Source organism: Atractosteus spatula, chromosome 26 (assembly GCF_055471065.1).
Source record: "Atractosteus spatula isolate fAtrSpa1 chromosome 26, fAtrSpa1.hap1, whole genome shotgun sequence".
Classification (NCBI taxonomy): Eukaryota; Metazoa; Chordata; class Actinopteri; order Semionotiformes; family Lepisosteidae; genus Atractosteus; species Atractosteus spatula.
The window spans coordinates 4,092,431-4,120,381 of NC_142731.1; the positions used below are offsets into that span (position 1 = coordinate 4,092,431).

The following is a 27,951-nucleotide window of genomic DNA, read 5'->3' on the forward strand; positions in this document are numbered from 1 at the left end:
TGGGTCATCTGCTCCTTCTGAAAAGGGAGAAAACTGACTGCAACTCCCATTCCACATGCTGTGTAGCTCGGTCAGAGCTGACCTTTGTTAGTCGGAGAAAAAGGTCATTAAAATGTCATGCCTATCCACCCTGCTTCTGATCTTTGGCAAATTACAGACTAATTAGTAGAATACATTAAATGCATTGCCAGTTGTTTTGTGGACTTAAAGGCTGTTCAATTCCGGAATAACATTTTAATTCTCTTCAGTGTTTTATTCTCTGCTTTAGGAAAAAATCATTTTTAGGCACCTTAAACAGGATCCCCGTGTCTTTTACAGACTTCAAACATGATAGTCTGTCACATTCCTTTGGGTGTTTCTGAGACCTAAATCCACATGTAATTCCTTCTTAATATCTTTCTTTTTTTAAACTTTGGTTTACATAAAATCACATCATGTCACTTTGCACTCCAGAAAAATCCCCTTAAGGTATTAGTATTGCTTTTAAATCGTGGAGACAGAATCCCAGAACATCTTGCAAGTATTTTTAGGACTCTGATTGGATTCAAGATGCCTTTTTTCCCCCATGCCTTTCTGAATGGCCACGATTACCTCTCTGTTCTGGGTAACTGTGCTGTGTGTTTGGAGTGATTTCTGTCCTGGTGTTGGCGGGGTAGTGCCCTGAGTGTTTACAGCCCACTGGTGGGCTCTCGTACAGGGGTTTAAGGGGAGACTTCACCTCATGCTTTCGTCTCTATACTACACCCTTCTCGCCACCCAGCTGCTTGAGCTGCCTTAGATCGCCCAGCGACATTCCCTCAGGCTGATCAGCGTTTCCACAGGCTCCTGAAGACAGTTCTTTTTTTTGAAAGAAAGAAACTTCACATCTGCTATATTGAAATGAAAGAAATGTGCAGTCTTTGCCTTTGTGGGGTGGAGATTTCAATTTTAAACTGAATGCTGTTCGAAAACAAAATCATTGCCTGTCTGATAAATGATTTTCATTTGGCTTTGCCCCAAAGCGCATTTATATGCGGTTGTGAGACGGTTACAGTGTTTGGGACAGGTGCCTGAGACCTAACCTGGCCATTGCAGAAATCGCAGGGCTCACTGCCTGGAAATTAATGCATTACCATGACCTAAACTTTCTTAAATGAATCTCTAGGGCAAACTAGTCCGCTAAACACCACAGCTTTTAAAAATTGCTAGTAAAAAAATAAACTGCAGCACAGGTGTTCGATTCTTACAGTTTCTAAAATACCTAATTCAAAAACAATGCAATGCCTTTTGCAGTTAATGAAAATGGTGATGTATTAACAAAGCATACGCTCGGCACAAAGCAGCCATCGTTTTTTCTTCCCAGTCTTTTGCCATGTCAGTGCGATATATACAAGTGTTGACTTGGGATGCAACACACACACACGCACCTGATTCACAAAATGCTTCTGTGCCTCCCATTTGCAATCCCACTGCTTTAAAAATGTTAACACACGGGGGTCTGAAATCTGGAGTTGGAGTAGAGTGCTTTTCATTCTACACGGCCTGGTCTTCAGTGTGCCTTAGGCCAGATGTCGGCAGGGCGGTGTTAGTGGGGCTCTGTGGGGGACGGTGCGCCGCTCAGCAGCAGAGGGTGGGGGCGTGTGGAGGAGCGGTGTGTCCAGCGTGTGGGCGCTGCAGCAGCGCTGAGCGATGGGGAGGGGGGGTCGGGTCCGAGCTGGGGGAGGGGGTGTCCTTAGAGTAAACAACACTCCGGGCATAACGCGTTGGCACCTGGCTTGAGTGCGGAAGGAAGCAACTGAAGCCCTTGGCGGCGCTTGCGCTTGGGGGCCTTTTCTGGTTAGAAGCGTGCGGTCAGACAGGGGGGAGTGGCGAGGTCAGCGTGCTGGTGTGGACTGCGGCCCCTGTGACTGTGCGTGGTGGAGCAGAGAGGAGAGGAAAGGCGCGCTAGTCCCCCTCTGCCTGCTGCCTCTTTGTTCCTCAATGTTCTTGCTTAACCAATTGGTGTTTCTTTTTTGCAGCATTATGATCCCGGCCATGTTGTGGTGATGGTAAACTTAGTGGTAATTTTTATTTTTCCCCGATTGAATTGTTCTTTTTTTTTGTCATCAGTGCACAAATACAATAGGCTTAAATTCTCTCTCTGTTGTAGCCTTCATTCTGCTGCTTGGTCTCTATTGTTATATGTTTATTTAATATTTCCTTTTGTTTTTCGTTCCCTCCCCCCTCCCTACCCCCCCCCCCCCTTTTACCTTAATGCACATTTTGTCTGATCCTTTTCCATTTGAACGGGTGATGCTAGAAGGGACGTTGTTGTTTGTTTAAAAAAAAATTAAATCAGTTTAAATATGAAACTAAATTTCGTAAGATTCTAATACTTCCCGGGCCTGATTTCCCCCCCCCCCCCCTCACCTCTGTTATGAAGGGGACACTGGCACTACTGCGCACATTGCAGGAACGCAGAGAGCGAACGAAGGAGCTTGTACTGGATGGTATCAAGGTTTCGTAGCCCTGGCCCCAGCACTGCCTGTTGCACTTACAGAAGACAGTATAGACCTTAACTCTCAGCTCAGTGTAGCCTGACAGGATCCAAGACCAGTGGGTGTCCTCTCACCTGATCTCGCTTCAGATCTGTTGAGGTGTTTCTCTCCTAAAAGCCACTTCACCACACTTTAAAGACTGCCACCTGAAATAAGCGCTGGAGTTTGCTTATGAAGTTTGTGTGCCTGGTCACGCGACTACCTTGTTGAAAAGCAGTGTGCTGTGGAGCAAACTTGCATGCGTGCCAATCCCTGAACAGCTTCCTGTAGCTGTGTGCCATGTCCTTTCACATAAGCAAGTTGTAACCGGCATATACAGGTCACACTGAGCCCTTTGATGTGCACTGCCATTGTCCATGGGCATTGTGTTCTGTTGCTCAAGGTCACAGTATTGCTCCACAGTATGCAATTTTCACAATTGTTTTTTCTTTTTGCACAACACTAACTTTCTAAGCAGTCTCTAGACAGTAGCTCTAATTTCAACTGATTCCAAGTTTAAGGAAGTGTGTTCTATGACTCTGCTGTTCTCAGGTAGTCAGGAGATGTTTCTTTTTATAAAATCTTACAGCTTGATCCATCAAATTGAAGGATCTTTAGTATATTTATTGTAGCTTTTTAGTTTGTTTTAGCATGGTGTTCCCCTTTTTGAGTTTTGTAAGTGTTCGTTATTAAAGGGGGCATGCCTGGCCAAGATCTGATGTGAATCTGGTCTAGACCAGGTCCAGGAGTTTAGTGCAGGAGCCTGCAGGTGGGTTATTGGACAGTGTTGCAGAGGTCATGCTGCGAAACCCTGATGAAATCCAGTCTAGCTGACCTGTCCTACAAGGCTGTTAATTATATCATTGGGCTGAAGCTGTTAAATTGCACAACATACTAAAAACCTTTCAGACACACCCACAAAAAACAGACCAAATGATTTTCAGGGGGCTTGGAATTAATAACAATAAGGACTCTGCTTGTTTAGTTTGACCATTTGACTGTTAATTACAGTTTATTTTAAACTTTGGAATCCTTCAGTTTGCCTTGTTCTTCTTTGGCCATATTTAAAGCACAAATACTCTTGTGAGCCAGTGCATTGATTAAGATGTTATCTGACGTGTTTGGCTTCTCCCAGCACTTTTGTGAAAGGGACATTAATTCAGATTGCTGCCCTTTTCAGGGCTTGCTGTGTCAACACTGACAAATAAACTGATTATATTGTTAGGTTTTTTCCCGTTTTATTTGTTAATCTACTCAGTGCTAATGATAAATGTGTGTGTCTGTATACCAATGTGTATCCTCACAAAGTACCTATCCTCCGTATACATTATTTTACAAACACAAACAGTAGGTTGGGGGAAAATGACAAAACCCATCATTTTCTCTGCCTGTGTTATTAATTTGGCAAGAGCCTTGCTCAGTGGTACAACAACAGTTCCCCAGCTAGATATCCACAACCTTCTAGCCAGTCCAGGGCCCTAACCTCTATTTAACAATTGAATACAGGCCAAACCACAAAGCTCTGCTCCAACTCCCTTGTCACTCCAATGGTTTTTGCTTCTTACAGTATTGTAACGTTTACTGTACTCTGTAGTCCACATTTTAAAGATTCTACTTGTGTGACTTCTCTAGTGGCCGCGGTAGAAGACTGAACACTCACTGCCTCTACACTCTCAGGTCCTTTAAGGTGTTTCATGTCTGTGAGCGGGGAACACCAGAAACGAGTTGATTTTAAAACAGTCCTGTGAATTCCGAGCCCGCCTTAAGATGAAAATATTTGGTCTTAATTTGCACTGTCGTAGTGAATTAAGTTGAAAATAAAAACAGAAAACTGCATTCGCCCAAGGGTATAAACACTTGAGAGGGTTTTTTTTTTACAAATTAAATCAGAATAACAAACCTACCAATTGGAGCCTCTTGATCATTGTGTACCTGGCAGCAGCAGCATTGTTACAGTTGTGTGTTGTGCCTCTTTGTTTAAGGACCTCTGTCCCAACCCCACCCCCCCCACCCCCCCGCCTCCCCAAGGTAAGTATCCCCTCCTGCACTGTCATCATGGCACCCACAAGCCAGTGATGTCACCCTGCTGCCGTAGATCAGTGCTTGTCTCCTTATCCTTCTCTTCTGCTTTGTTTGGCTGTTTATGAGTGGATTAAACAATATGTATCAATCTCCAACATAGTTTGATTTTTTTTTCTGTCCTTTCTTTTCCCTTTTCTTTTCCCCCAGAGTTAATTTTCTTTCTCGGCTAGTCCTTTTCACAGCTTGCGTTGCGTGCGGGAACTGATAATTGGGATGTAGGCTTTAATATCCACCTCCCCTTCCGTAGCTGCAGTAGGGACAGATGCTTCCCGAGACATTTTTTTTACAGGGCCAGGCCAGGTGTGCGTGGTAACACAGGCGTTGGGTGCGTGTGTGCTTTCTGGTGCGGAACTCAAGGGACGCATCTCTGCAGGGTGCTGAGAAAGTCAGCTGGCATATTCAGATGAACATTTCATGAGAAGTGCACACAGCGCAGGGATGAAATTTAGTACAGTTACAAATGAGACAACAAGGAATGTGGTCACATGGACTTTGGAAACTCAGCATCTTTACGTTCCTGTACCATGTCTTTCCACATGTTCAGGCACTCAGTGAAACAAATGTGGGCACATGCAGAGCATGTACATGCAAGCAGGTATCCCATGAGTCTTTTTGTATGTATTCTGAAATCCTTTACTCTGAGTGGCACAGTTCTCAGCTTGTTTGAATAGGCCAGAGGCCTAAGCACTCTGTCTTTTGAGCTGCTATGTACCAGTGTTGTGCTGTGTGTAGAAGAGGAGTGTAACAAATCTGTAGTGTTGAGCAGTACTTCAGATAACATGCTGTTAGATCATAGGATACTGATTATATACAATGTTACAGTAGATGTGTCCCCACAAGACTATTCCACTATTCATGTTTCTTAAATATGTTGCAAAGATACCATAAGGGTTGCAGTATAATTTTACAACCTTGTTTAGTTGTTCTGGGCTGTAATGTTTTTTTCTGGTGTATTGCGGCAGAGAATGAGATGTGAGCCTATGAGAGTTAACATCGAGCGCAGCTTGCCTTCAGGATGCTTAGGAGAGAAACTGCAGTAGATTTCTTTAAAATTAGATTTTCTAAAATTAATAGCATCAAAGTAGTCCCCTGCAGTCAATGCATACCTACTCTGCAAGAGTGTATCTTAATGATTGAATCTAAAATAAATTCTATACAGAACTGTGATTATATGTTGACAAAGAGCCACAAAAATGTGCAAACCTCCATCCAGTGCTTGTAAGCTGTGAGAATGGCTGGTGTTTGGTTCACTGTAGCTTTTCTGGTCTCTGCACTTCAAGGCAAAATCTCTAACCCAACACACTGCAAGGAGGCTGTCCAGGTTAGCTCATTTGTGTCTCACCACTCCTCTCTCTCTGTCTCTCTCCTCTCGCAGGCAGGACAGACCCTGTCCCTATCATCCTCAAATATGATGTCATGGGAATGGGCCGCATGGAGATGGAGGTAGGAGCACACTGCGTTAGCTGTGCCTCTCCTGCAGGGGGCAGTGTTTGTTCAGTGTTCATGTTGTGAAGTGGTGAGTTAAGACCATTATGTTAAACAGTGTGAATGTGGAATTGTGAATGGGCTTGTTTGACCGTTCTGGGAGGGATCTACACCAGGGCAGCAGAATCCCAGTGCCCACAAGGACAATGTGCACCAGTCTTGGTCTGCTGCTAAAGAATAGGGGTTAAAAATAAGGAAAAGGGAGCCCAAATTTGTGTATATAGACTAATACTGACAAATATACATATATCAAAGATATAAATACCAGCCAACATTGCCAGCAGGTTTTCACGAGCAAGCAATCTGTGCTCTGAAGGTTCTGAGTATTTGAACAGGAGTCAGTCACATTTGTCATGTTATTTGGAAGAATGGGCTTTTCGGATGAACTGCAGAATCAGCTTTGGAAATTAAAAATTTGGCTGTGGATCCAAAAATTTTTTTAAATTTTTTAAGCAGAAGGCTTTTTAAAGTTCAGCTGGAGGAACCACCTGTAAGTCTGTGCTTATTTTATTTGTCCATTTTGGCTTATCGGTCTTCTAGGCAGTTTTAACTGATGGTGAATTAAAGTGTTTGCAAACCATTTCCTTATATTTTATTAGTTGTTATAAATCATTAACACAGACATTAAGAAGAAATGCAAATATTTATAGATACTTGCTTTTTCAATTTAATTATGATTTCTTGTATTGATTTCTAGGGCTTAAAAGTGCCTTTGGTTTGTGTAGAATCCTCCAGTGAACATTCCCAGAGCAAAACTGTACATAGAAGTGTGTTCATGGAGCACAATCTCCCTGAACTATGTGCCTGTAGGAAGATATTGTCTGTGATCTGTAGACCACAATCCCAAGCATGCTGAGATCGTAAAATTATGAAAACCACTCCCTTTCCTTCGTGGTGTCAGTGTCACATGCTGTCCGATTTATTAGCATTATGTAGCTCAATATGAATGATTAAGAAAAATGTTTATATTCCTGTCTGTATAGAATGAGAGTTGATTCTTGCTCTGAAACGCTGTGCACAGTACAGTGTCCTAAGAGTGAAATCACTTGTGGATAAGGGACGATGCTGAGGTGTAGATTTCAGCACAGTGATGAGTGTGCATGCCCTAGCTCTGTTTTTTAGAAAGACATAGCAGGTGTGTGTGTGCGTGTGTGTCTGAGTGGCACTGCCCGTGGCACTGCTGCCCCTCTGACAGCGCTGTGTTGGTTCTGGCAGCTGGACTATGCGGAGGACGCCACCGAGAAGAGGCGAGCTCTGGAGGTGGAAAAGGAGGACACCGAGGAGCTGAGACAGAAGTACAAGGTACGGGTCTGCCTGCCCACAGGGCTCCCCAAGGTCTTTAAGAAGCCTTTAAGAAGCACCCTGATCTTTCACATGTATGTGGGGGTACAGCTGTCAACAGTTGGACTGGATGGAGGTTGTGAGTGGGAGTTTGCCAGCTGTACTGAACAGCTCATCTCCAGGAGTTTCCCTTACGGCTGTCATTCAAGTCGTTTGTGTTTGTTTTGCATACATTGTATTAGTTACATTTTTATTTTATTAATTTGTATTGATCTGTAGCTTTGTTTTCATTATTAAATAGGACCTTCCTGGTTTAGTTCTCTCCCTTATAAATCAATCCACGGGTTTCATCAATGGTTTGTAAAAAACTTAGCAGCTTTATTTAGCACTCCTAGGGGCACAGCATGTTTTGTAAAACCAATAGACAGCAACACAATTAAATTACATCCACTTTTTTTTTGCACAAACACCATTCTTACCTTTTAAATGAAGCAGATGAGGCTCTTCATCTACAAGGAGCCACGCTTTGTGACTTTGTGACAATTGCTGAAGGTCCATCGCAGAACCAGAAATCATGCTGTAACGACATTTTATTCATGGGATGCCTGGGGACCTTGGAGACTGTCCAAGGGGTCTCCCCGGAGAGCACTTGATGTGCAGTTCATGCATTTGCCTGGCGTTCTGCTAATAATAATTATAAAATTGATAGTTTTATAGATTTCTTTAGTTTTATTTTGAAAAGAATGTGCATTTTTAGATCTCTTAACTGCAGTTCCTAGGCAGAAAGCTGAAACCCTTTGTTTTATAACTGAAGTCACCACACGCCTGATAATTTATCGTTCAGCCGTACTGCTCTGTTATTGCAACATCGATAATAAGATCAGATTAAACACTGTTTTCGGTTCCCAAACATGTTGGAGGTTACCTTTAAACTTCACCTAAGTAGAAATTACGCTAATTAAGTAAATCGCTTATTTGGTACCTTTTCAAGTTTGTTAGTTCGGTTGAGAATTTTAATTTAGTGAAGAGCTCAAGTTGAAACCAGGGAGATCTTTGAGAGCCCACTGAGGGAGCAGTATTTTCCAGTTGAATTCCCTGCTGCAGTCATGGAGCTCTGTCTTAAAAGTGAGTCGCTTTAATGGTTTAATGACATTGGGACGTTGTCAGTGCTTCTTTTGGGAATTAGAGGATTCGTGTCCTCTGGGACTTTTCCCACGTGTTTAATTTATAGTGATGTTTTTTTTCCCTTATGGAATAGATCCATATTCTCACTACTACTCATTGTGTGGACAGAGAATTTTTTTTCGGCTGGAGGTGGTTGACTGGTAAGGGAATCATTCTCCTCTTGACCGTACCCCACCACTGCCATCACCATGATGCCTTTAACTGAGGAAATCCGTAGCTTTTGAGAGAACTCCTCATAAGATGAAAAGCTGTCAGTCACCCGGATGAGAACGGGGGGTGGGGTTTAAGGGATAGAAACGGAGATGGAGGCCGGGCAGGGATAGGGCATGACCGCCTGGGAGACCGCCGGAGAGACGGGAGGGAGCCCAGGGAGCCTGTGGAGCCGGCAGGATCGGTTCCTGCCGCCCGTGTGTGAGAGTTAGCAGCAGCAGCACCAGCCCTCTTCCTTTCTGACGCTGCCTCTCCAGCAGCCACTCTGTCCACAGGTTTTCATTTCCCTGGGTCTTCTTAACCTTGAGTTGCTTGGTAGAGAGACACATTTTGCCTTCCTTCCATACTTGGTGGGATGTTGTCGCTCACTGATAATCTCTTGTACGTCTCTCTAGAAAAGGCTTTTTTATCCTATCTCATTGTCACACGTCTGGCCACTGTGGTTGCAGACAATCGAAGCAATCAGATATGGCCTCAGAGAGATGTCGTATTTTCCGTGCTAAAAGAGTTTTACAGGTATCAATAATGAGGTCACTGTGTGGGAGGGGACACAGTTGCAGCAGTGATCTCCTATATTACTAAACCCCTTTAAGTGAAGAAATGAATTGGAGGGAATTTGCAGAGGCCTGAGGGCTAGGGGGTGTATATTTGAAACAAGCTTTGAAGCCGCTGCTATGATATATGTTGAGATCCAGTAGAGAGAAGAGAAGGAAAGAGTTCTTCCTGCCTTCAGCAGCTCATTTAGATCACTGTGGATGTTTGCCATCTCCTGGCTTGTACACATTTTTCCAAGCACCGTCAAGAGCCTTCCTCGTGTAAACTTCGATACCTCGGGACCTGAAATTGCGTCAGCCAGCTGAAAGTTTTTTTTTATCTAGCGGAATCACGTCTTATATTCTTGCAACCTAGATCTGCCGGCATACGTAGCCTGGCTGTTGCTTTTTCACTCCGCAGTAGGTCTGCGAGAGTGTGCGTCTTATCTTTCGAGAGAATTCGCTCGTCGATGTGGTCTGCCAGCTCCTGGGAAGAGCAGGAGACCTCAACGGCCGAGGTCCTCCCTGCAGGTGTGGTGTCGGCCTGGCTGCGTGCGCGCCTCTTGACCTTGTTGTGTTGCATGGTCTTTGACAGCTCTGTTCCCAGGGCACTGACTCACTGTCTACGGCTGTGCTGTTCACCAGCAGCCCCAGGTGGAAGACTAACCGCATTACTGGTTGCCGAAAGACCCAAGTGCCCAGAGGCCTTTCAGTAGGAGTTGAATACATAGAGATAGAGCGCTAGAGAGGGAAGACGTGCATTAATTTAAGTCTGGGGTTGTCACTTGCAGTGCTCAGAGAGGAGCTCTTTCTAATCCTCCCATGTAAGCAGAGGGAACTGGCTGGGCTTGCTGGTGGGTGACGGAAGATGCCTCTGTGTGCTGCAGAGCCCCTCACTTTCATCTGCATTTGGTGCCACATGTAAGCAGAGAGGAAACAGAGAGAGGCAGGAGGAGGCGGCTGGGTGGTTGTCTTTGCGAGCGTGGCCGGGCCGTCGCCGTGCCGTGCCGTGCGGGGAGAGGGGCTGTCTGTCCGTCTGCGAGCACTCATGCTCATGCGCGTGGCTTGCTGCTGCGTGGCCAGTGGCTCCACAGGGCTCGTGAACGGCCGCTTCCGGAACTTCAAAGGAGTGTTTAGGGGACCCATACGGAGACAGGGGAAGCAGAAACCGGTAATTTCATTTTTCTTCGTATTGCTAATGCTCCGTGGAGAGGTTTCCCTCTGCAGTGGATGCCGAATTTCAGAAGTAGAGACTGATGTTAGTGCTTGGAGTTTTCTGAATTTGATCAATTCAGTCTAATGCTAGAAAAGCTTTTTTTGTAAGTAACTACATGCTTGTGCCGCAACATAATCGTCTGCTTTATCATTTCTTTCGGCAGCATGGAATTGAAGTTTTGATTAGTGCTAATCAGGAGCCCAGGAGAGCTGCAAGCTTGAATGGGTGACTTGGGTGCCGTCTGCACGTCTCTGGGAAGTGCTGTGACTCCTGGGAGGGCAGTACTGAGAGAGCAGGCTGACGTGGAGCTCAGGGCAGACTTGAGCACATACTCAGAACACCATTAGATCTTAACCATAAATCATAGCGCCTTCTTTTAGGAAAGGTGGAGTTTTTTTTTTTAATATGGTATTTAAAATTCCCCTGGGCAGGTTCTATAATTCAAAAAATGTTTTTGTCTGTGCCCACATAGACAGAAGCGTAAACCTGTGTCTGTACACAGATGTGTACTTCTTTATACAGTTCTATAGCCTACTTGTGGACAATGCCTTTCATTTGATGCATTCATTCACCAATGCATTTTATCAGTATCATTAAGCTAAATGTATTTATCCCTTATGCCTTTATTGATTAACTCTAGGAAACGGCAGTAGGTGAATTAAGCAAGTTACTACAAGACTACTTGTGTCTTCAGCTCCTTAGATTATGTGCAGAGTTCTGTAATAACATATTTAGAGAAAGGACTTATTCATCCCGTTTGTTGTATTTGCACTGTTTAAATTAGCAGCGGTGAATTAAAAGCAGGTTAATTGTGTGAGCTGTATAGTTTTTTGAAGTTTTGTTTTTTATCATAGTGATAATTTCTGTTCGTAACAGCTGATGGTGGTGAAGCAGGCTTTTTCTCTGTGCTAAGAGTAGTGTTGGGACCACATATAATTGACCAATTAGTTATGACATTTTGATATTGGAGAAATGTATTAAAGACTTCTGTTTTTTTTATTTTTAAAATTGCTGTGGGGAAAAGACTGCATTCATTAAATGGCTCACCATTTTATTTTTATTCATTAGTCCATCAAAAGATTAGTTTTAAAAATCATCATACATCTAAGGGGTCATTATTTTAATGCAAATTGCACCCAATCTGAATTCAAGAGTTCAGACCTGTTAATGTATTTTCTTAAATAATGAAGTGGAAAATGAAAAAAAATGGTGCCACAACTTTCCATTTGCAAATTGTAATGGAAAAATGTAGAACGTATGCTTTTATATCCAGCACTGGCACGGTGTGAGATACACCTGCAGGAGTTTCTGACCCAAATGATTACAATTACATCATGCTTTAGTTGTCTTTTATATAAGTGGCTTATCAGGGGCTGAAACCACTGTCACTCCTCTCTTGTGTTTTGTCTTTTACCTCTGTAGATCTAAGTTCTAATTTGTGTCAGACCTGACATTGAAACGCATTTGAGAGTTTTAAGCCAGCCCCCTGGGGTTTGGGCTCATGTATCTACACAGTCAATGAGGGGCTTCTGCCTGGTGGCAACAAAGATGAAATCTGATGAGATTCACAGACAAGCATAAGATTTTCTCTCTCAAACACCACAGTCAGATCTGCCTCTGGGAGTCTATGGACCAGTAAAGGTCTCAAATGACAATTATTTCAAAGAGGGGGGAGTGTTTGTTATGGCATTTCCAGTCTGAGAGATATGACATGCCTTCCTGTGCTTATGGCAGGCTGTATCAATGTCACTGGTAAGCATAGTCTTTGTCAATGACTTCTGCATTAGGAAGTGTAATAGAACTGTGTGATTGACCTACAGTTAATGTCGGCTTCCTTCTGAAAGGTACTTGGAGTGATCTGGCTTTTAAAGTTTGGTGAAGGAGGCAGAGGATAGAAAATGAATTTAAGATCACAGTATGTCGTGCACATCAATGCTGCAGGAGGAACAGGCACAGAGATTGAAGTTGGAACAGTACTGTGAAAAATGAGACTTCAAGCTGGGTGGTTTATTGCTATACGTGCTTGAAGGTTCTTTTTTTATATTACGAATTAGGAGATTTTTCAGTCTAGAACCATGTTTTTATTAAAGTTTCGTTTTAAAACAAATTTGATTTCCTTCAGATTTGAGGACTAGGGGGTCCCAAATTGTGGGATGTAGTGTGAGCAGGTTCTTGTTAACCACAGGGAATTTGAACGATGGTGAGGAATAAAGATTTGGAGGTTTGGCGCATTGGAGAAAGGTGTTGGAAAGATAAATGCAGAAGTGAAGAGATTTTCTCAAGCCTTTGCCGGTTCAGGTGTCCAGTGTGTGCTTGTGCTGGAATTCTTCAGACAGTGCCGGAGCAGCGTGGGCCCGACTCACGCGTCCTCTTGGCAGTCCCAGCGGGTGCAAGGGTCATAACTGTGTTGCTCAGAAATGAAATTAGAGATTCTAACTTTATGGGGAGATAAACGTTTATTTTAAAAATAAAAAAAAGCTAATGAATAGAAATCTGGTGGCATGTGCATTCCTCTATCTCATGATGATAGCCAAAGGCAAAGTGCTAAAGCCTCCCTCCTAATAATCCTTTCATTTTGTTGAAAGTCCCTTACATTAAAATAAGGTGGAAACACAGAAGAAAACACAAGTAAATGCTGAAAATGTGCTTGCATTACATTGTCCCAGGAGCCTGGAATGGGATATTTATTAGTGCATCACACTTGGATATCTCAGCGTGTCAGTCCTCTGGGGTGGGAGTGTGAGGAGCCTTTTCCTTTTGATATAGATCTGTGATGCGAGGAGAAGCCTGATGTAACCTGACTGCCCCCACTCCTCTCCCTGGAACCTGATGGAGACGCAGCACAGACTGCTGGAGCCAGAGTGCTCTTGACACAGTTGTTTATCAGCGATTGTTTTATTATTAAAGATAAATAAGAGTAGATATTTCCCCGCCCGTTTGAGTAAGAACTCCTGTGATGGTGTCTATTCATTTGACAGGGCTTTTCTGATCTGTTGGCCGTTGAGTGTATCATGGTGTACTGCAGTGCCTTGAAAATACAGTGTAACAAACATTGCAAAGCGACTGCTTTATAAAAAATAAATGAGTACACATAGAATTGCTGTGTTTACATGTAGTTCATTATTGTGTCCACAATGGTTTTCATAATATCCTCATACTGACCGAAAGTGCTTTGTTGGTGGAGCAGTCATTCGGTCTGGGTGGGTGCCTGCCTGCCTGCTGCACTGTGCAGTGGTGAGGGCACTGAGAGCTGCTGCTCTGCAGGGAGGAGCTGTGCATCCAGGCCACCTCTGCGCTTATTGGTATTCCTCAGCTGTAACGGAATTGCTGAGCAAGAGGCGGGTAGTGCTCTTGAAAGGGGCTATAATATTTCATTCAGGAAAGTTAAGAAAAAATCATTTATTATTGCTTTAAAAGATCCAGTCGATAGCAAGAGGATCTCGTCTGAATTTTAATAGGCCTGCATTCCCTTTCGCTGGACCTTCTCCAGTAGGGCTACCCGGCTGCTGTCTCAACACTTTGAAAGAGCTGTGCTTGTGTGTGTGTCCATGTGCCAGGGCAGGGCTCAAGGCCAGGGGTCTTTACAAATTCTGGGAACAAACAGGAAACGGTGTAAGAGATTGCATGACTTTTTGCCAGTGTACAAATAGAAAAATGTATAAAAAAGGTTCAACTAGAATCATAACTAGCTAATCGGTGCTTGTAAGCAATAATGCACGATTTAGGTTTGCATGTCAGTATCGTTCCTCAATGTACTGTTCTAGATTTGTGCACTTATGTTTGTATGAAACTGCTGAAAACCTTGATCTAAATATGTGCTTACATTCCCTAAAGGTGTGCTGACAGTATTGCCCAACAATGACACTGACCACCATAAACACATCAGCGATCACTGCATAGTTATTTGAACAAAATAATAGGAAAGAATATCTGTGTTAAAATGTTTTTCCTTCATTTCTTCGATCCAACTTGCTTACACTGGCAATTATTCTGGCTGTGTTGGAATGTGACCTCGGTGCATGAGAAGACAAGAGGATGTATTCCAGTTGTAATATAAACTTTTTTAACAGGTTTTACACCACAAAAATGCATTATAATGTATCCTTTTCTTTTTCTGTTATGGTATTTCCTGCAATTTAATGCAAGTTCTCCCATTAATGGCAATTTTAACTGCTTCGCCTTTGATTACCAGTCCAGCAGGCGTGTCTCTTTGTTTGCCTACCTCTTCAAACGCTTCACAGCTGAAGTTATGTTTCCCTCGTTTGCCCTTAACTCGGGTTTATGTGATCATTTGGGTTTATGAGAAGCCTCACTGTCTCTGCCTCTTCCGCTTCTAAATTAATCGGGTCTACAACAACTCTCCTGCTGTTTCTCCAGGACTATGCCGAGAAGGAGAAGGCCATCGCCAAGGCTCTGGAGGACCTGCGAGCGAACTTCTATTGCGAGCTCTGCGACAAGCAGTACCAGAAGCATCAGGAGTTCGACAACCACATCAACTCCTATGATCATGCACACAAGCAGGTGGGGGCGCTCGCATACCTGCCCTGGGCCTGTTGCACTGACGCACTACACACCTGCTTCATGTAGCACGATGGCCGTAGTTCCTGATCCCTGATCTCTCATTCCTCCAGCTCTAGATTCTTTTTCATTCTGAGGGCAAGTCGAATTATGCTTCTGTTAGATTTCTTAAAATCAGTTTAAATCTCTCCGTACAGACAACGTAACACCTGCATTGCAAGTTAGGTCAGGTAACAACGAGCATTTGACAGACGAAAGTGTGTGTGTGTGTGTAGTAGGATGCTGCAGTGGGGGTATGCATCAGGCTTAAGCAACACTGCTTGGCTTGCCTAAGGTAGTGTTAAAACCTTACCTTTCAGCTTAATTAAGAAACTGACTTGAACCAGCAGAGGTTTCGAAGACAGTAACCTATCACAATAAGTGCTTGCTACTGGCTGACCAGTAATGCTCAGCGAATCTTTTCTTTTTTGCATAAATTGGAAGATTTAAAGACTACATTGACAGTCTCCTTGGTTAAGGTGCCCCTCTAAACACTATAATCAAACACTTAATCTTGTAAAAGAAAGATGCTTGTTTAAAAAATATTGAAGAAAAAACCTGATTGGAATACCTTTGTGAATCTGCATAGATGTACAGTACAGATATAAAGTATCTGCAACAAAAGATGTTGCATTTGTAATTGGGCTGCTTTGGTCATCAGTTAATGCCAGAAGTCCATAGCCACCCTAAAACACCTTTTGTAAGGATGATCCAATGATCTCAATCAATCTGTGATCATACAAATCTCACACTGTGGCACTGAACACAGCATTTCTGTCTTCCAGCTTTGATGGTATAAAGTAAAAAAAAATGTTTCACGTGCAGTCCTTAGAGATGGTTAGGATTCAAATTGAGCGTAGTTTGGTTTCCTTCTAAACGGTTTGCTCACCCTCAAACACACAGGTATATCAACATACACTTCACCTGCTGTTCCTGGTCGCTTCACCTTTCCTGCCACAGGCAAGACCTTTTAGCCAGAGTGCAGTTTCATGACCCGGCATGACAGGCCTCAGTGTGCTGCTTGTAATATCCCATTCATTTCTTTGACAGTTAGTTGATTATATTGAGAGAAAGTTAGACCTGATAATCTACGCATCTTGAGGGGAAGTGAAGATGAAATAATTCCTGAAGCAGAGTCAGTCAGTGTCCACTAAATTTCAGGTCAAGTCTTCTGTTCTCACAGTCTGACGCCCTTAAAATGGAAATGGAGGTCAGTGATCTTTCTGATGCCAAAAATGAAGAAGAAAGGGCAGACTTGCTCGGCCTGAAGTCTCTGGAGCCTTAACTGCCAGAGTGCTACTGCATTCTGATTAGGTTAGAACATCAGAAAGGCTACAGATAACAGCAGGACATTTTTTTTAACATCTTCAGTTACTTAACTTTTACAGTCTCTTAAAAGCCCAAGGAAAGGGAGGAGGAGAATTTAATCAAAGTTGACTCGCTTGCATTTCAGCTGCTTTAGCTAATTTCACCTCTTTGCAGTCCATTAAGCTGTGTGTTTGATTCCATAAATCACTGAGCGTGTCAGCGAGTCTCCTGTGCTTACCCTCGAGTTTCCATGTTTAAAACACTCCGATTTTCCACTCTGACTGCTACTCAATCTGAAAACACACACGAGAATCACCCGGCGAATGTGCTTTCATTTATCTGGAAGGCTTTTGCCTGTTGGGTCCCCATTGTATTCCCCATTGTATCTAGCTGCTTAGAGCCTGGGCTACACGCTATCATCATTCATGAGCAGTGTATGTCATTAAAAAGGCCCTACAAAACTCAGTTGTTTCACATTTGGAACTTCACAGTTGAAAATGTATCTTGGGGTTCTTCTCTGATGCCATAAAAACGCAGCAGGTTGTAGAAATATGGGATATTAATCAGTGACAGCCTTTCTTAAATCAGTTCGGAGACAGCACCTGAAACGGTGCGTCTTTGCCGTGCTGTCTGCGGTGAACAGACCCATCCGTATGGAGTCCCTGCTGTCCCTCGAGTCTGCCCTCTACCAGGCCCCAGAGCTAGAGCAGCTTGTAGGGTGATGTTTCTATAAGCAGGAATTATATCTTTGGCTGTAGCAAAGAGTATGTCACCCATCCTTAGAGCACAGCTTGAGCTCTAAGGTCCCAGGTTGGAGTCTGGGCCGTGGCTCTGTACAGCTGTGGGTGGGGCTCTCCAAACAGTGTGGCACATTTGGCTGCGTGGATGAAGGTGGTGTTTGCTGGCCAGGGCTCTTCTGGTTTTCAGCAGTAGTGACCCCTCTGCTTGCTAGCTGGGACACACACCTCTCCTGTCAGTGCGACACCTCTGTTACGGGGCTGTGACGCGTGGGATATGTTAAAAAACCGAGTGGGTCAGAAGTGGGTGGGTGGGAGATGTCAGCCTGCACTTCATTCTCTCCTGTGTGCACATGGTGGCGGGGGGAAGGTGGGGATCGTGTTGAGTCGAGGCATGACGAAAAACACGCACTCTGGTTGCTCAAAATAATTTGAGCGCAACGAAAATAATTGGCGACCCTAACTAAATTGTTTTTTAGTGATTCTAAAAAACAAAAGTGCTGTCCCTTCACCCTCTTCCCCCCCCCAACCTGAAAAAATGAGCAGGGAGGGGTTGGATGGGTCATTCAGAAACTTTGCTTGTGAGTCTGCAATCTATCCTTAACACAATCCTGCAAGGCACTTTAAAATCCTCCCTCACTGCATCGGAAAGCTCTCTCCCGTCCTTTCTTTCTTCTTAAATTGCAGGTCCCATCTTAGGCCATATTGCTGATCTCGGCTGCAGGCATGCAGGCTGGGCTTTATACCCTAAGCCTTTAGTTGTCAGCAAGCAGATGTGCATGCATTTTAAATGTTGTGCATTAATTGTTTGTGTAGCTGAAGGAAGGAGCCATGCATTATTATTATTCAAGGGGAAGAAATGGGGTCCAATGAGCAGAAAATATTTGTGAAGTGAGGCAGTAAAGGCCACAGCATGTACTGTACCAGTACTGGTAGGAGGGGTGAGGAGCAATTGTCCTCTGCACAGATCAGCATTTTGGGAAGACAGCTTACTTCTGCCTGAAGCCCCTCCCCGCCTCTCCACCTCACTCCCCCTCGCTCTCTGCCCCACTCAGCTCTGTGCTGAGTGCTGATCTGTAGAGACTGCTTGCCTTGTAATGCTTAATTTTTATTTTTCTCTTTATTTTTCCTCTTTTTTCATTTATTTTTATTTTTTTTGGTTCTGCGATGTTTTAACATCTTTCAGCTGATGTATTGCCAGCAAACCCTTCTAAAAATATGGGCGTCCAGACCACCAGCGTGAGTTTCTCTCTACTGGCTTGTGTAGCTGTATAATTATACGTGTCTGCCCTTGGCCCCACTTCATCTAGTGAATGACTTGTCTTTTTTTGTCCATCACTAATTACTGCTTGATGCTTATCTGCCCTTTCAAAGCAATGTCCAGTGTGCGGGGGATGGAAGTAGCAGCATGTGAGTTTTATGCATGCACAGTATTTCTTTAACCATACAGGTAATTCTTAAAGAAACAAGGTCTGCAGCAGAGCACTGCTGAAATGTGCTCTATATGTGCAGAAGAGTAGGGCACTGGAGAAGTTCCAGATTTTTTAACTGGGTTAATAAGATGATTACAGAATCTCCAGGGATTATATATGATATCAGTGGTGTGGTCAGTCACCAATAAAATAAGTTAAAAATATCACTACATTTATTATGAATGTATTATTATTATTACATGAATGTAAAAAAAAAAACCTTTAAGGACTGCGAGATTGTGATGAAATCAAAATCCAATTATTTGATTTTGTGTGTAGATTTCTTTGCGTAACGTTCATGTTTATCATCTGGAGATGTGGCCCAGGCGCTGCTCTTCAAAGTTTTAGACGCAGTCGTGCCCGAGGCTCCTCAGGAATCACCGTCTCGACGGCCTGTTTGGTTACAGATTGTACTCCAGATTGGGATCTTTGCCATTTTGTTTTTGTATGAAAACGTGCTTCGTCATCAGACCAAAGCGGTTTTCCAGAGCCACTTTGATTTCATTGCTTGTCCAAGTCGTTTCCCCCCCCCCCCCCCAGCTAAAAAGCTTTAACAACATGTGCTGAATTTTCTTACACTTTTGAGTTTCAAGCCAGCAGGGTACTGTGCCATAAAAGCGCCTGTGACTGACTTCGTGTAGCTCGGACATTGCTTTGCCTACCTCTCGATTCCCTGCACCTTTTGTTTTCTTTTCTGCTCGCCCTTTCCCGTTTCATTTTCCCTTGGCGTTCGATTAACCTCATGCTCTCCACTCGCCCAGCATTCCCACATCTCCCTGCCTCCCTCCCAGCCGCTCTCCGTCTCCTCCATCCAGCCTTTTGCCTACGATCATCACACTTAGCGAGAGGCACTCTAGACTGAGCTGTGGCTTTGTGACGTCGTGATCCACTGCTTGTTGCTGCCAAAAGAAAAACAAAATCGGCACAAAGACGACAAAAAAAAGATGCAATAACCAGTTTTTCTAAAGCTGCTTAAGCCAAAGAGAGCTTGGCTTGCAGAGGAGGTGGCTCAGTGGCTCTGAGCACAGGTAAGGAGCTCACTGACACTGTGGGGTAAAAGTTTTAAGCTGGGGGCGGGAGTAAACCATCATTGGTGTTTTTTTCTCCCTTTGAAGCGTGGCTCCACACGGCGAGAAGCTCTCCGAGGTTTTCTGCAGTGCTTGCCTGCCCCCCGAGCAAAGAGCCTAATAAAGCAAAAGGCTTTAATTACGCCCCGGCAGGACTTTTACATTTTTAAATGTTTTTTTTCTTTTCTAATGTGATTCCTGCTGTGTCATCTTAAGTGTCAGTCCATGTCTGTTTCCCACTGCCTGGGTGTGCCAGGACTGTATTTCCGTTCTGTGTGCAGAAAAGCGTGTCTCCCAGCTGCACAGACCATGTTTAAAACCGTAGCAACCATATGAAATAGCAGCAGTAAGCATTCTTTCAGCAGAAACCTTCTTCCAAAAATTTCATTTTTACCTTATGCTCTGGTTTTCTTGTTTAAAAATTGAATCATCTTGAGTTGCGTTAGAAATAAATTCTACACTTGTGTGCATAGCAGTTTAAATTGTCAATTCAGCAACACTTCCAATCAGATACTAAACATGGAGCATTAAATCGTGCCTAAGTGGAATAGAAATGCTGGCGAATGCTTCTTTAAGACTATCATCCATTGATTCAGTTCGTTTTTAATTCACAGGCTCAGGTCACCGTTTCATCTTATCGGATAAAACCAAAGCACACGATTAACACACTGGAACTCGATGTAGCAACTTGCAGTTGTTTGGATTTCCAAACAAGGAAACGAGGGGGAGATGCACGGCTGTCTGTGGGTGGCTGGCGGAGCACTAGGCCCTGGTAGTGGGAAGCACTGGCTGAGCCGTGTGGGGGGTGCGGTGGGCCGCGTCACTGACTCTCTCTCCCCTTCTCTCATTCTCCTCTCTTTCTCACCCCTCCTCCCTCCCTGCCCCTTCCTCTGCCTTTCGGTTCAGAGGCTGAAGGAGCTGAAGCAGCGGGAGTTTGCGCGGAACGTGTCGTCCCGCTCGCGGCGGGACGAGAAGAAGCAGGAGAGGGCGCTGCGGCGGCTGCATGAGCTGGCGGAGCAGAGGAAGCAGCAGGACTGGTAGGACACGGCGCCCTCTGCTGGGGGGGGGGGGTGGGCTTCACTGCGCACGTTTCTGACTTGCTGACTTCCACTGCTGACTTGCATGGCCGGATCTATACTGACATTTCAGCAGTAGAGCAGTGAAATTATTGCAGGCACTTGGAAGAGTCCTTCTTGAAACCCCTGGCTGGGTCATATTGTCATTGTTGTTCCAGTAAGTGAAAGACCCTCCCTTTATAACAGAAAAATTCTTATGTAAGACTGAATGTGAAAATTTAAACACGGGTTGTGCCGCTGCCTGCATCATGCAGTAATTTCATGCATCTCCACATCCCTTTTTTTTTGCTTTAGAAATGGAGAAATAATTGTGCATTAACATTGCGTGTTAAGTTAAGTCTTCAAACCGGTCGTTAGCTTTGCAGCGACAGCTTTTACCTCTCGGTGCTTGTACAGCCTGACGCGATGCTGTCCTGTCCTGTCTTGCAGCGCCCTGGGCAGTGGCCCCATGTTTAAAGCTACCACAGTGGCAGTGGACGGGGAGAACAGTGAAGATGGTGCCCCAAACCCAGAGGGGCCTCCTCTCTTGGATGGTGCAATGGAGGGGTCACAGGGAGAAGACAAGGGGATCTCCAGCTGTGGGCAGATTACCAACGTGGCATCACCCAAACAGGCAGCTGCGGCTGGCAGAAACAGCCCCTCGTCTTCCTCCTCGTCAGCCCTTCTGCCCAAAGTGAGCGTGTCTTTCTCCTTCGCTAAGAAAGCCCCCGTGAAGCTGGAGACGGCAGCTGCTGTCTTCGCGGAGCATGGCGAGGAAGCTTCAGCTGAGGAACCCAGCAAGGACGAGGAGAAGGCTGGGGAGGAGTCCTCTGGGTCCCCAAAGGGCACTGGTTCAGGCAGCCCAGGCAGAAGCCCAGAGGAAGAGCAACAGCAGCAGCAGGATGAAGGGGGAGCCTTGGCCTCCACTCTGTCCAAGCTGAAAATGATGATGAAGAGAGACGAAGGCTCGTCTAGCCAGGAGCCCCAGTACTATCATTACATTCCCCCGGCGCACTGCAGGGTCAAGCCCAACTTCCAGTTCCTGCTCTTCATGAAGGCTTCCGACCAGGTTGGCAACAAGGAGGAAGAGGAGGAGGAGGAGGAGGCAGCCTCCAGCCCCTCTCAGAAGGAGTCCCAACCCAGGGAAGACAAGCAGGCGAAAGAACAAGAGAAACCGCCGCGAGCGTCGCCTGAGTCGGGCACCAGCACACCCAGAGCGAAGGCGGAGGAGGGGGCTGCAGGTTCCCCTCGGGTCAGCACTCCCACTTCAAAGGCACCAGCAGACGGCGGTCAGGCAGCAGCCGATAACCACGTGGGTCCCCGGCTCCCCACAGGTCCGTTTTTCCCAGTTCTCAGTAAAGATGAGAGCACCACGCTCCAGTGGCCCTCCGAGCTGCTGGAGTTCACGCGCGCCCAGCCCTCGCTTTCCTACAGCTGCAACCCGCTGTATTTCGACTTCAAGCTGTCGCGCAACAAAGGGGGCCGCGCGGGGAGGCCTCCCCGGAGCTCCGAGGCCAGCTGTGGAAGCGGGAGGCCGGGGAATCCCGCGGGAGAGAGCGCGGGATCTGGGAACCGGGAGGCCGCGGCTGCCGCGAGCAGCACGGAAACGCCAAACCCCTCAGCGGGAGAGAAGAACGACGGGCCCCCGGAGAAGGGCGAAGGCCCGGCGGGAGGGGAAGACGGGCACAAGCCGCAGAGCAAGAATAGCAGCAAGAAGAAGAAGAAGAAAAAGCACAAAAAGTCCAGCAAGCGGTCGAAGCGGAAAGAGAAGGGGAAAGGGGCGCTTGAGGGAGGGGCGGAGGGGGAGACCGCCGCAGAGAAGTCGAAGAAGAAGAAGAAGAAACACAAGCGGAAGAAAAGCAAGAGCAGGGCTTCGGGGGAGGAGGAGAGCAGAGAGAAAGAGAGCGCGGGGGCCCAAGCTTCGGGAGGCAGAGATGGCACGGACACAGGGAAAAGGAAGCGCCCCCTGAAGGAGGAGGCTCAAAAGGTGGGGGCCGAGCAGGGCGACGCAGGCAAGGGCTCTGAGCCAGCGAACTCCTCGGAGGAGCACAGCAGTACCAAGCGGCACAAGCCAGACCCTGGACCTCCTGTCCCAGCTCCGGCTCAGACTCCAGCCAGCGCCGTCCCCGGTCAGCGGAAACGCTCGAGCAGCGGTGGGGGGCGTGGCAGCCGGCACGCGAGCAGTGAGGAGGAGGAGAGCGAGGACGGGGGCTCTTCGTCCCAGCGCTCCCATCGCCGCCAGCCGGCGGCCCGGCAGCAGCAGCAGCGGCGGCACTCCAGCGAGGACTCGGAGCGCTCCAGGAGCCGCTCCTCCCGCAGGGGGGACCGGAGGAGCCGCAGGGGCAGAGGGCGGGGGACAGGCCGGGGCCCCTCGTCCCGCAGCCAGTCCTACTCCAGCAGTTCGGAGCGCTCCTCCAGGGGCAGCAGCCGATACAGCGGGAGGCGCAACCGCAGCTACTCGGACAGCTACAGCGACTACAGCGACGCGCCGCGGCGGCACTCCAAGCTCTCCTCGGACTCCGAGTACGAGCGGCGAGGCGGCGGGGGCGGCAGGCGCCGGTCCAGGCAGCGGCACTACTCCTCCTCCTCTTCCGAGGAGGAGTCCAGCCGCTCGCGCAGCCACAGCCGCCGGCAGAGGCACCACCGGCACCGGCACAGCAGCTCGCGCAGCTCCAGCAGCAGCAGCCCCCAGAGCTGGAAGCGCAGCAGCTACAGCCGCAGCCGCAGCTCGGGCAGCCGCTCCTCCAGCTCCGCCAAGGGCTCGTCGCGGCGGCGCCGGGACAGCGCGGCCCGCCGCAGGGACTTCAACCGCTCCCGGATATACCGCTCCCAGTCCCCACATTCCTCCTCCTCGTCCCGCGCGCCGCCCAGGAAGGACCAGGCTCGGAGCGGCGGCCACGCCAACAGCAACTCCTCCCAGCCGCGGCCGGGCAGTGCGGGGGCAGGGAGTGGCGGCGGCGGCGGCGGCGGCGGCGGCGGCGGCAACCCCGGAGGCGCGGAAGAGAGGAACTCCCTCACCGCGCGGCAGCTGCTGGAGAAGGTGCAGTCCCGCAAGGGGACCGAGGAGAGCGGGACCGGGGCAAAGCCAGGAATCAAGCTGAAGGACCCTCCGCAGGGGTATTTCGGGCCTAAGCTGCCCCCTTCCTTGGGGAACAAAGCCATGTTGCCCCTATTCGGGAAGTTCCCTGTGGGCAAGAAGCCAGCGCTGCTGCCCCTGCGGCCGCCTGAAGAAGCGGAGAAGGCGGTTCGGGCGGAGGCAGCGGAGGCAGGGGCCGAGGTGATCCTCGTGGAGCCCATCCGCGAGTTCCCTCCCCCGCCCCCGCCCCCACCGCCCCCCCCTCAGCAGAGGGAGGAAGATGTGCAGAAGATGGCGCAGGAGGAGGGGCGGCTTCCGACTCCTGAAGCTCAGCCGCTGCCCGAGGCCCGACTCTTTGAGCGAGAGCCGGCTATGGTAGTGCAGTCGTACCCCACGCAGGATCCAATGCAGGAGCCCCCCAACCCAGTCATGGAGCCCATGCTGCCCGAGATGCAGCAGCAGCAGCAGCCGGCACACCCCTATCCTGGGTATCCCCCTGCTAGCCTGGAGGAGGAAGACATGGGCACAGAGGCGGACGAGGACTCGTCCTTGGCCCCGCTGGAGAGCCAGCCCATCACCTTCACCCCGGAGGAGATGGAGAAGTACAGCAAGCTCCAGCAGGCGGCCCAGCAGCACATCCAGCAGCAGCTCTTGGCCAAGCAGGCCAAGACCTTCCCCGCGGCGGCGGCGGCGGCGGCAGCTGCGGCGGCGGCGGCGGCTAATCTGGCCCCGGCTCCTCCCCCAGCGGCCCTGCAGCACATCCACATCCAGCAGCCGGCGGCGGCCGCGGGCACGGCCACCTCCATCACCACGGTGCAGCACGCCATCCTGCAGCACCACGCGGCCACGGCGGCGGCCATCGGCATCCACCCGCACCCCCACCACCCCCACCCGCAGCAGCTGGCCCAGGTGCACCACATCCCCCAGCACCACCTCACCCCCATCTCCCTCTCCCCGCTGGGCCACTCGCTCATCCCCGCGCACCACGCCGCCTTCCTCTCCAGCCACCCCATCCACATCATCCCCGCCTCCGCCATCCACCACACCCCGCTGGCCCTGCACCACGTGCCGCACACCGCCCTGTACCCCACGCTCTTCGCCCCCCGGCCGGCCGCCGCCGCCGCCGCCGCCGCCCTGCACCTGCACCCCCTCCTGCACCCCATCTTCTCAGGGCAGGACCTCCAGCACCCCCCCAGCCATGGCTCCTGAGACTGGCCCGCGGCACAGGTGCCTGACGCACGGCGCGGCGCGGCTGCCCGCGCCTCGAGACCCTCTGCCTCTCCCCTGTCCTGCTGCTCTGACACCTCGTGACAGGCGCAGCCTGCCTCTCCTCCGTCAGGCACCTTGATGCCTGCAGGACGTTTTGGGACACCGCTTGGAGGATTCGAAGCCGGGAGACGTGTAGGTGGGACAGGAAAAAAAAAACTTATCTGCAGTGAGTGGGGAATTTGTTTTTAATCTGGAGGGATAGGCTGGGGAGGAATCGCCAGCCGTAGCCTGGTGCCTTCGCTGGCTGGGGTATACAGATCAGAGCGTCCTGGTATAACAGATTGAAAGACAGGGGCATTTTATGTGTATCTGAATTTTGGTGGGTTTTTTTGAACCTGGTCTCTGAGCCCCCTGGTCTCTTCATAATGTCTGGGCAGGGCCTGAACCCAGGGATGTCGGGGGTCAATGGCAAGGAAACTGTTGGGGTGTACTTGCTAACACATTGCATGGGGAGCCAGGAAAACCACTGGAGTATTTTTTTTATTACTTTTTGTTTTCTACAGCCAAAGATAAGATGGCTGAAGCCATAAGCTGGATCTGCTTTGTCTTCTTAAATGGGGAGGTGACTCCCAGACTGTAGGATTGGTCCCTTGCCTCTAAAGCTAGGAAAGTCGCTAGGGAACTGCTCCTTAAGAAAGACGCACTTTGAGGAAACGGAGGCTTGCCCTAAATGAGTTCATGTTCCTGACATCTCCCAGCGTTGTGCAGCTAAATTTGTCACACTGCTATTACGGAAGTCTCACTTCAGGTTAATTGTCTGCTTCATGGTTAGATTTCTTTTTTGTAAGATTGTTTTTAGATGTTCACATTATTCAAGACTCCCAGAAGAAATTAAATGTTGTGTGATGGCAAACTAATAAGCTAATTATCTCACATCAGTCATTAAGTGTAGAGATCCCCCCCCTCCCCCTAATGTTATGCTGTGGTAGGACAGAAACACCAGCTGTTCCCTTTTTAACTGGTCCATGCAGAATTGGGCATCTGGGGTGGGCAGCCAGGGATCGTGAAAGTTCGGTGTTCACGGTCAAGCGCAACTAGTTTGGGCGTGAGAGCAGAGTAAGATCAGAGGACATCCCTCAAACTGCAGCTCTGCCTGCTCTCCTGCTAGAACTGGATCTCTGAGGTTAAACAATGAGTTCAAATTTGGAGAAAAGTGATTTATTTTTTTCTAATCCTGTTTTATAGTAGATGTACCAAGCTCATTAGATTGTTTGAATCTATAAAATGATGCAAAGTCTATTGGGGCTGTAGTTTCTATAGCAAACCGAGTACTATTAGGTATGCAATGGGATGACCTTAAGCATCAACCTCTATACATTGTACAGCTGTAAAGACAAATGTGATCAAGGCTCCAGCCCAGTCGTTATTTAACACCCCGAAGAATTGCACTGAACTACATACATGGAAATGCTGCTTTTGTAGCACATATGATTATATGATTGTAGTATACTGCAATAATTTAATTTTTTTATGCTGTTTTTTGTAAAATCACCCTTGCTTGGTGGGGCAAGTGACATTTTCCCCCCCCCATCTCTGTAACCTACATGAGTGTAAATAGGGTTGCAGCCGTTAAAAAAAAAAACCTGTAAGGCTTTAGGGTTTATAGTAGTTCCTATTCAACCCCAGGCAGTGCAAAAATCTTCAAGCATTCAAGCATGTATGTTTTATTAAAACCCTTGTATTTTTTTTTTCTGCCGTATTGTGAAAATCAAAAGTGGGCTGTTTTTGCGTATGAGGTGTCCCCAGTAAAACCCTTGTTTGGTGTCTGGTTTCCCTCTTCCTTGACTTGTGGTGCATTGGCAGTGAAGTGTATTGCAGCCTGTTCTGGCACCCCAGCTGCCTGGGAGCCCGCCCAAAGCATCGTGCCTTCTTCAACCACACCTGCGTCCACACACCTCGCCACAGCACTGGCCCTGACCGCTGCCCCGGAGCCGGAGGGAGACGACAGCAGGGCAAATAGATCTGCGCGCAGAACCCAGGGCCCCAGAAGCCGTTCTTGCTGATTTAGGGGTAAATGTTTGTGAGTTCATACAGTACGACAACTATTGTTCACCTCAAGGAGGGCTTGAAAATAAAACAGTAAGGTTACACTTCTCGAAAAATGCTCAAGCTGCCTGAAGTACTAAATTGTAATACTATAGGACTCCACGGTTTCAGTGACCAGCAATAGATTTTATGACTCTTAAAACTAAACAAGTGTTGACCCACATTTGATTAACTTTTTTTAAACTGTTGTAGCGATGTGGATTTGCTTTGCTGTCTCACACTACTTCTAAAAAGGATTTTATTAATAATGAAACAAAGTGAGGGTAATGAACATAGGATTTTCCTATACAGGATCTAACTGCACATTCTTGACTTCACCATTAATTATAATTTATTATTAAGAGTGGCCTTAGTACACTGGTTAACTTTAACAAAAGGCTGGCAGTACCGCCTGTGGACACCAGGGGGCATCTGTGAGCTATATGAACAAAATGGGTTTTTGAAACTAGGTGTGTTTGGCCCAATAACAGACATTTAGATCTCATTTTCTGGCTTAACAATGATTACAGTCCTTTAGAAAATGAAATGTGTACCGTTAGAAGAAGGAGAGAAGATTCAGCATTAGTGGTTATTCAGAAGCTGACGGAGCTCAGAAGCAACCTGCTGTGAACTATGGAGGTGGAGATCTCGTTTGTGTGATGTGGTGTTGATTCCCCATGAATAACAGCGCTGTTCATGGCCTGCCGTCAGGAGGACCCGCTTAATGCACCCATGCAATTGTGGTTTAACTGCTTTCTGTAACTATATCCTGTACAGTGGAAAGAGTATTCTAACTGATGGCAGTGGATAACCTACCTTGTTTTATTTAACTTTGTCACATAAAACAGGCAGTAATGTTGCTGTATAAAAAATCTTTATAATAAAAAGATTTGTGAAA

The 27,951-nt window shown here is 47.3% G+C and overlaps 1 protein-coding gene across 3 annotated transcripts in view; it reads left to right on the plus strand.

The window, feature by feature from the left end:
• The window catches only part of gpatch8 (G patch domain containing 8), a 65,518-nt gene extending 37,567 nt beyond the window's left edge, over window positions 1-27,951 (plus strand). For 2 of the 3 annotated variants that reach the window (XM_088906004.1, XM_088906005.1), the window contains exons 4-9: window positions 1,998-2,039; window positions 5,953-6,020; window positions 7,278-7,364; window positions 14,865-15,008; window positions 20,535-20,665; window positions 21,134-27,951. In XM_088906004.1, coding sequence (XP_088762130.1) covers window positions 5,994-6,020; window positions 7,278-7,364; window positions 14,865-15,008; window positions 20,535-20,665; window positions 21,134-24,968 — 4,224 coding nt within the window. In that variant the 5' untranslated portion in view covers window positions 1,998-2,039; window positions 5,953-5,993 and the 3' untranslated portion in view covers window positions 24,969-27,951. The remainder of the gene's footprint in view (window positions 1-1,997; window positions 2,040-5,952; window positions 6,021-7,277; window positions 7,365-14,864; window positions 15,009-20,534; window positions 20,666-21,133) is intronic. The other variant, XM_088906003.1, reaches the window with a different exon arrangement.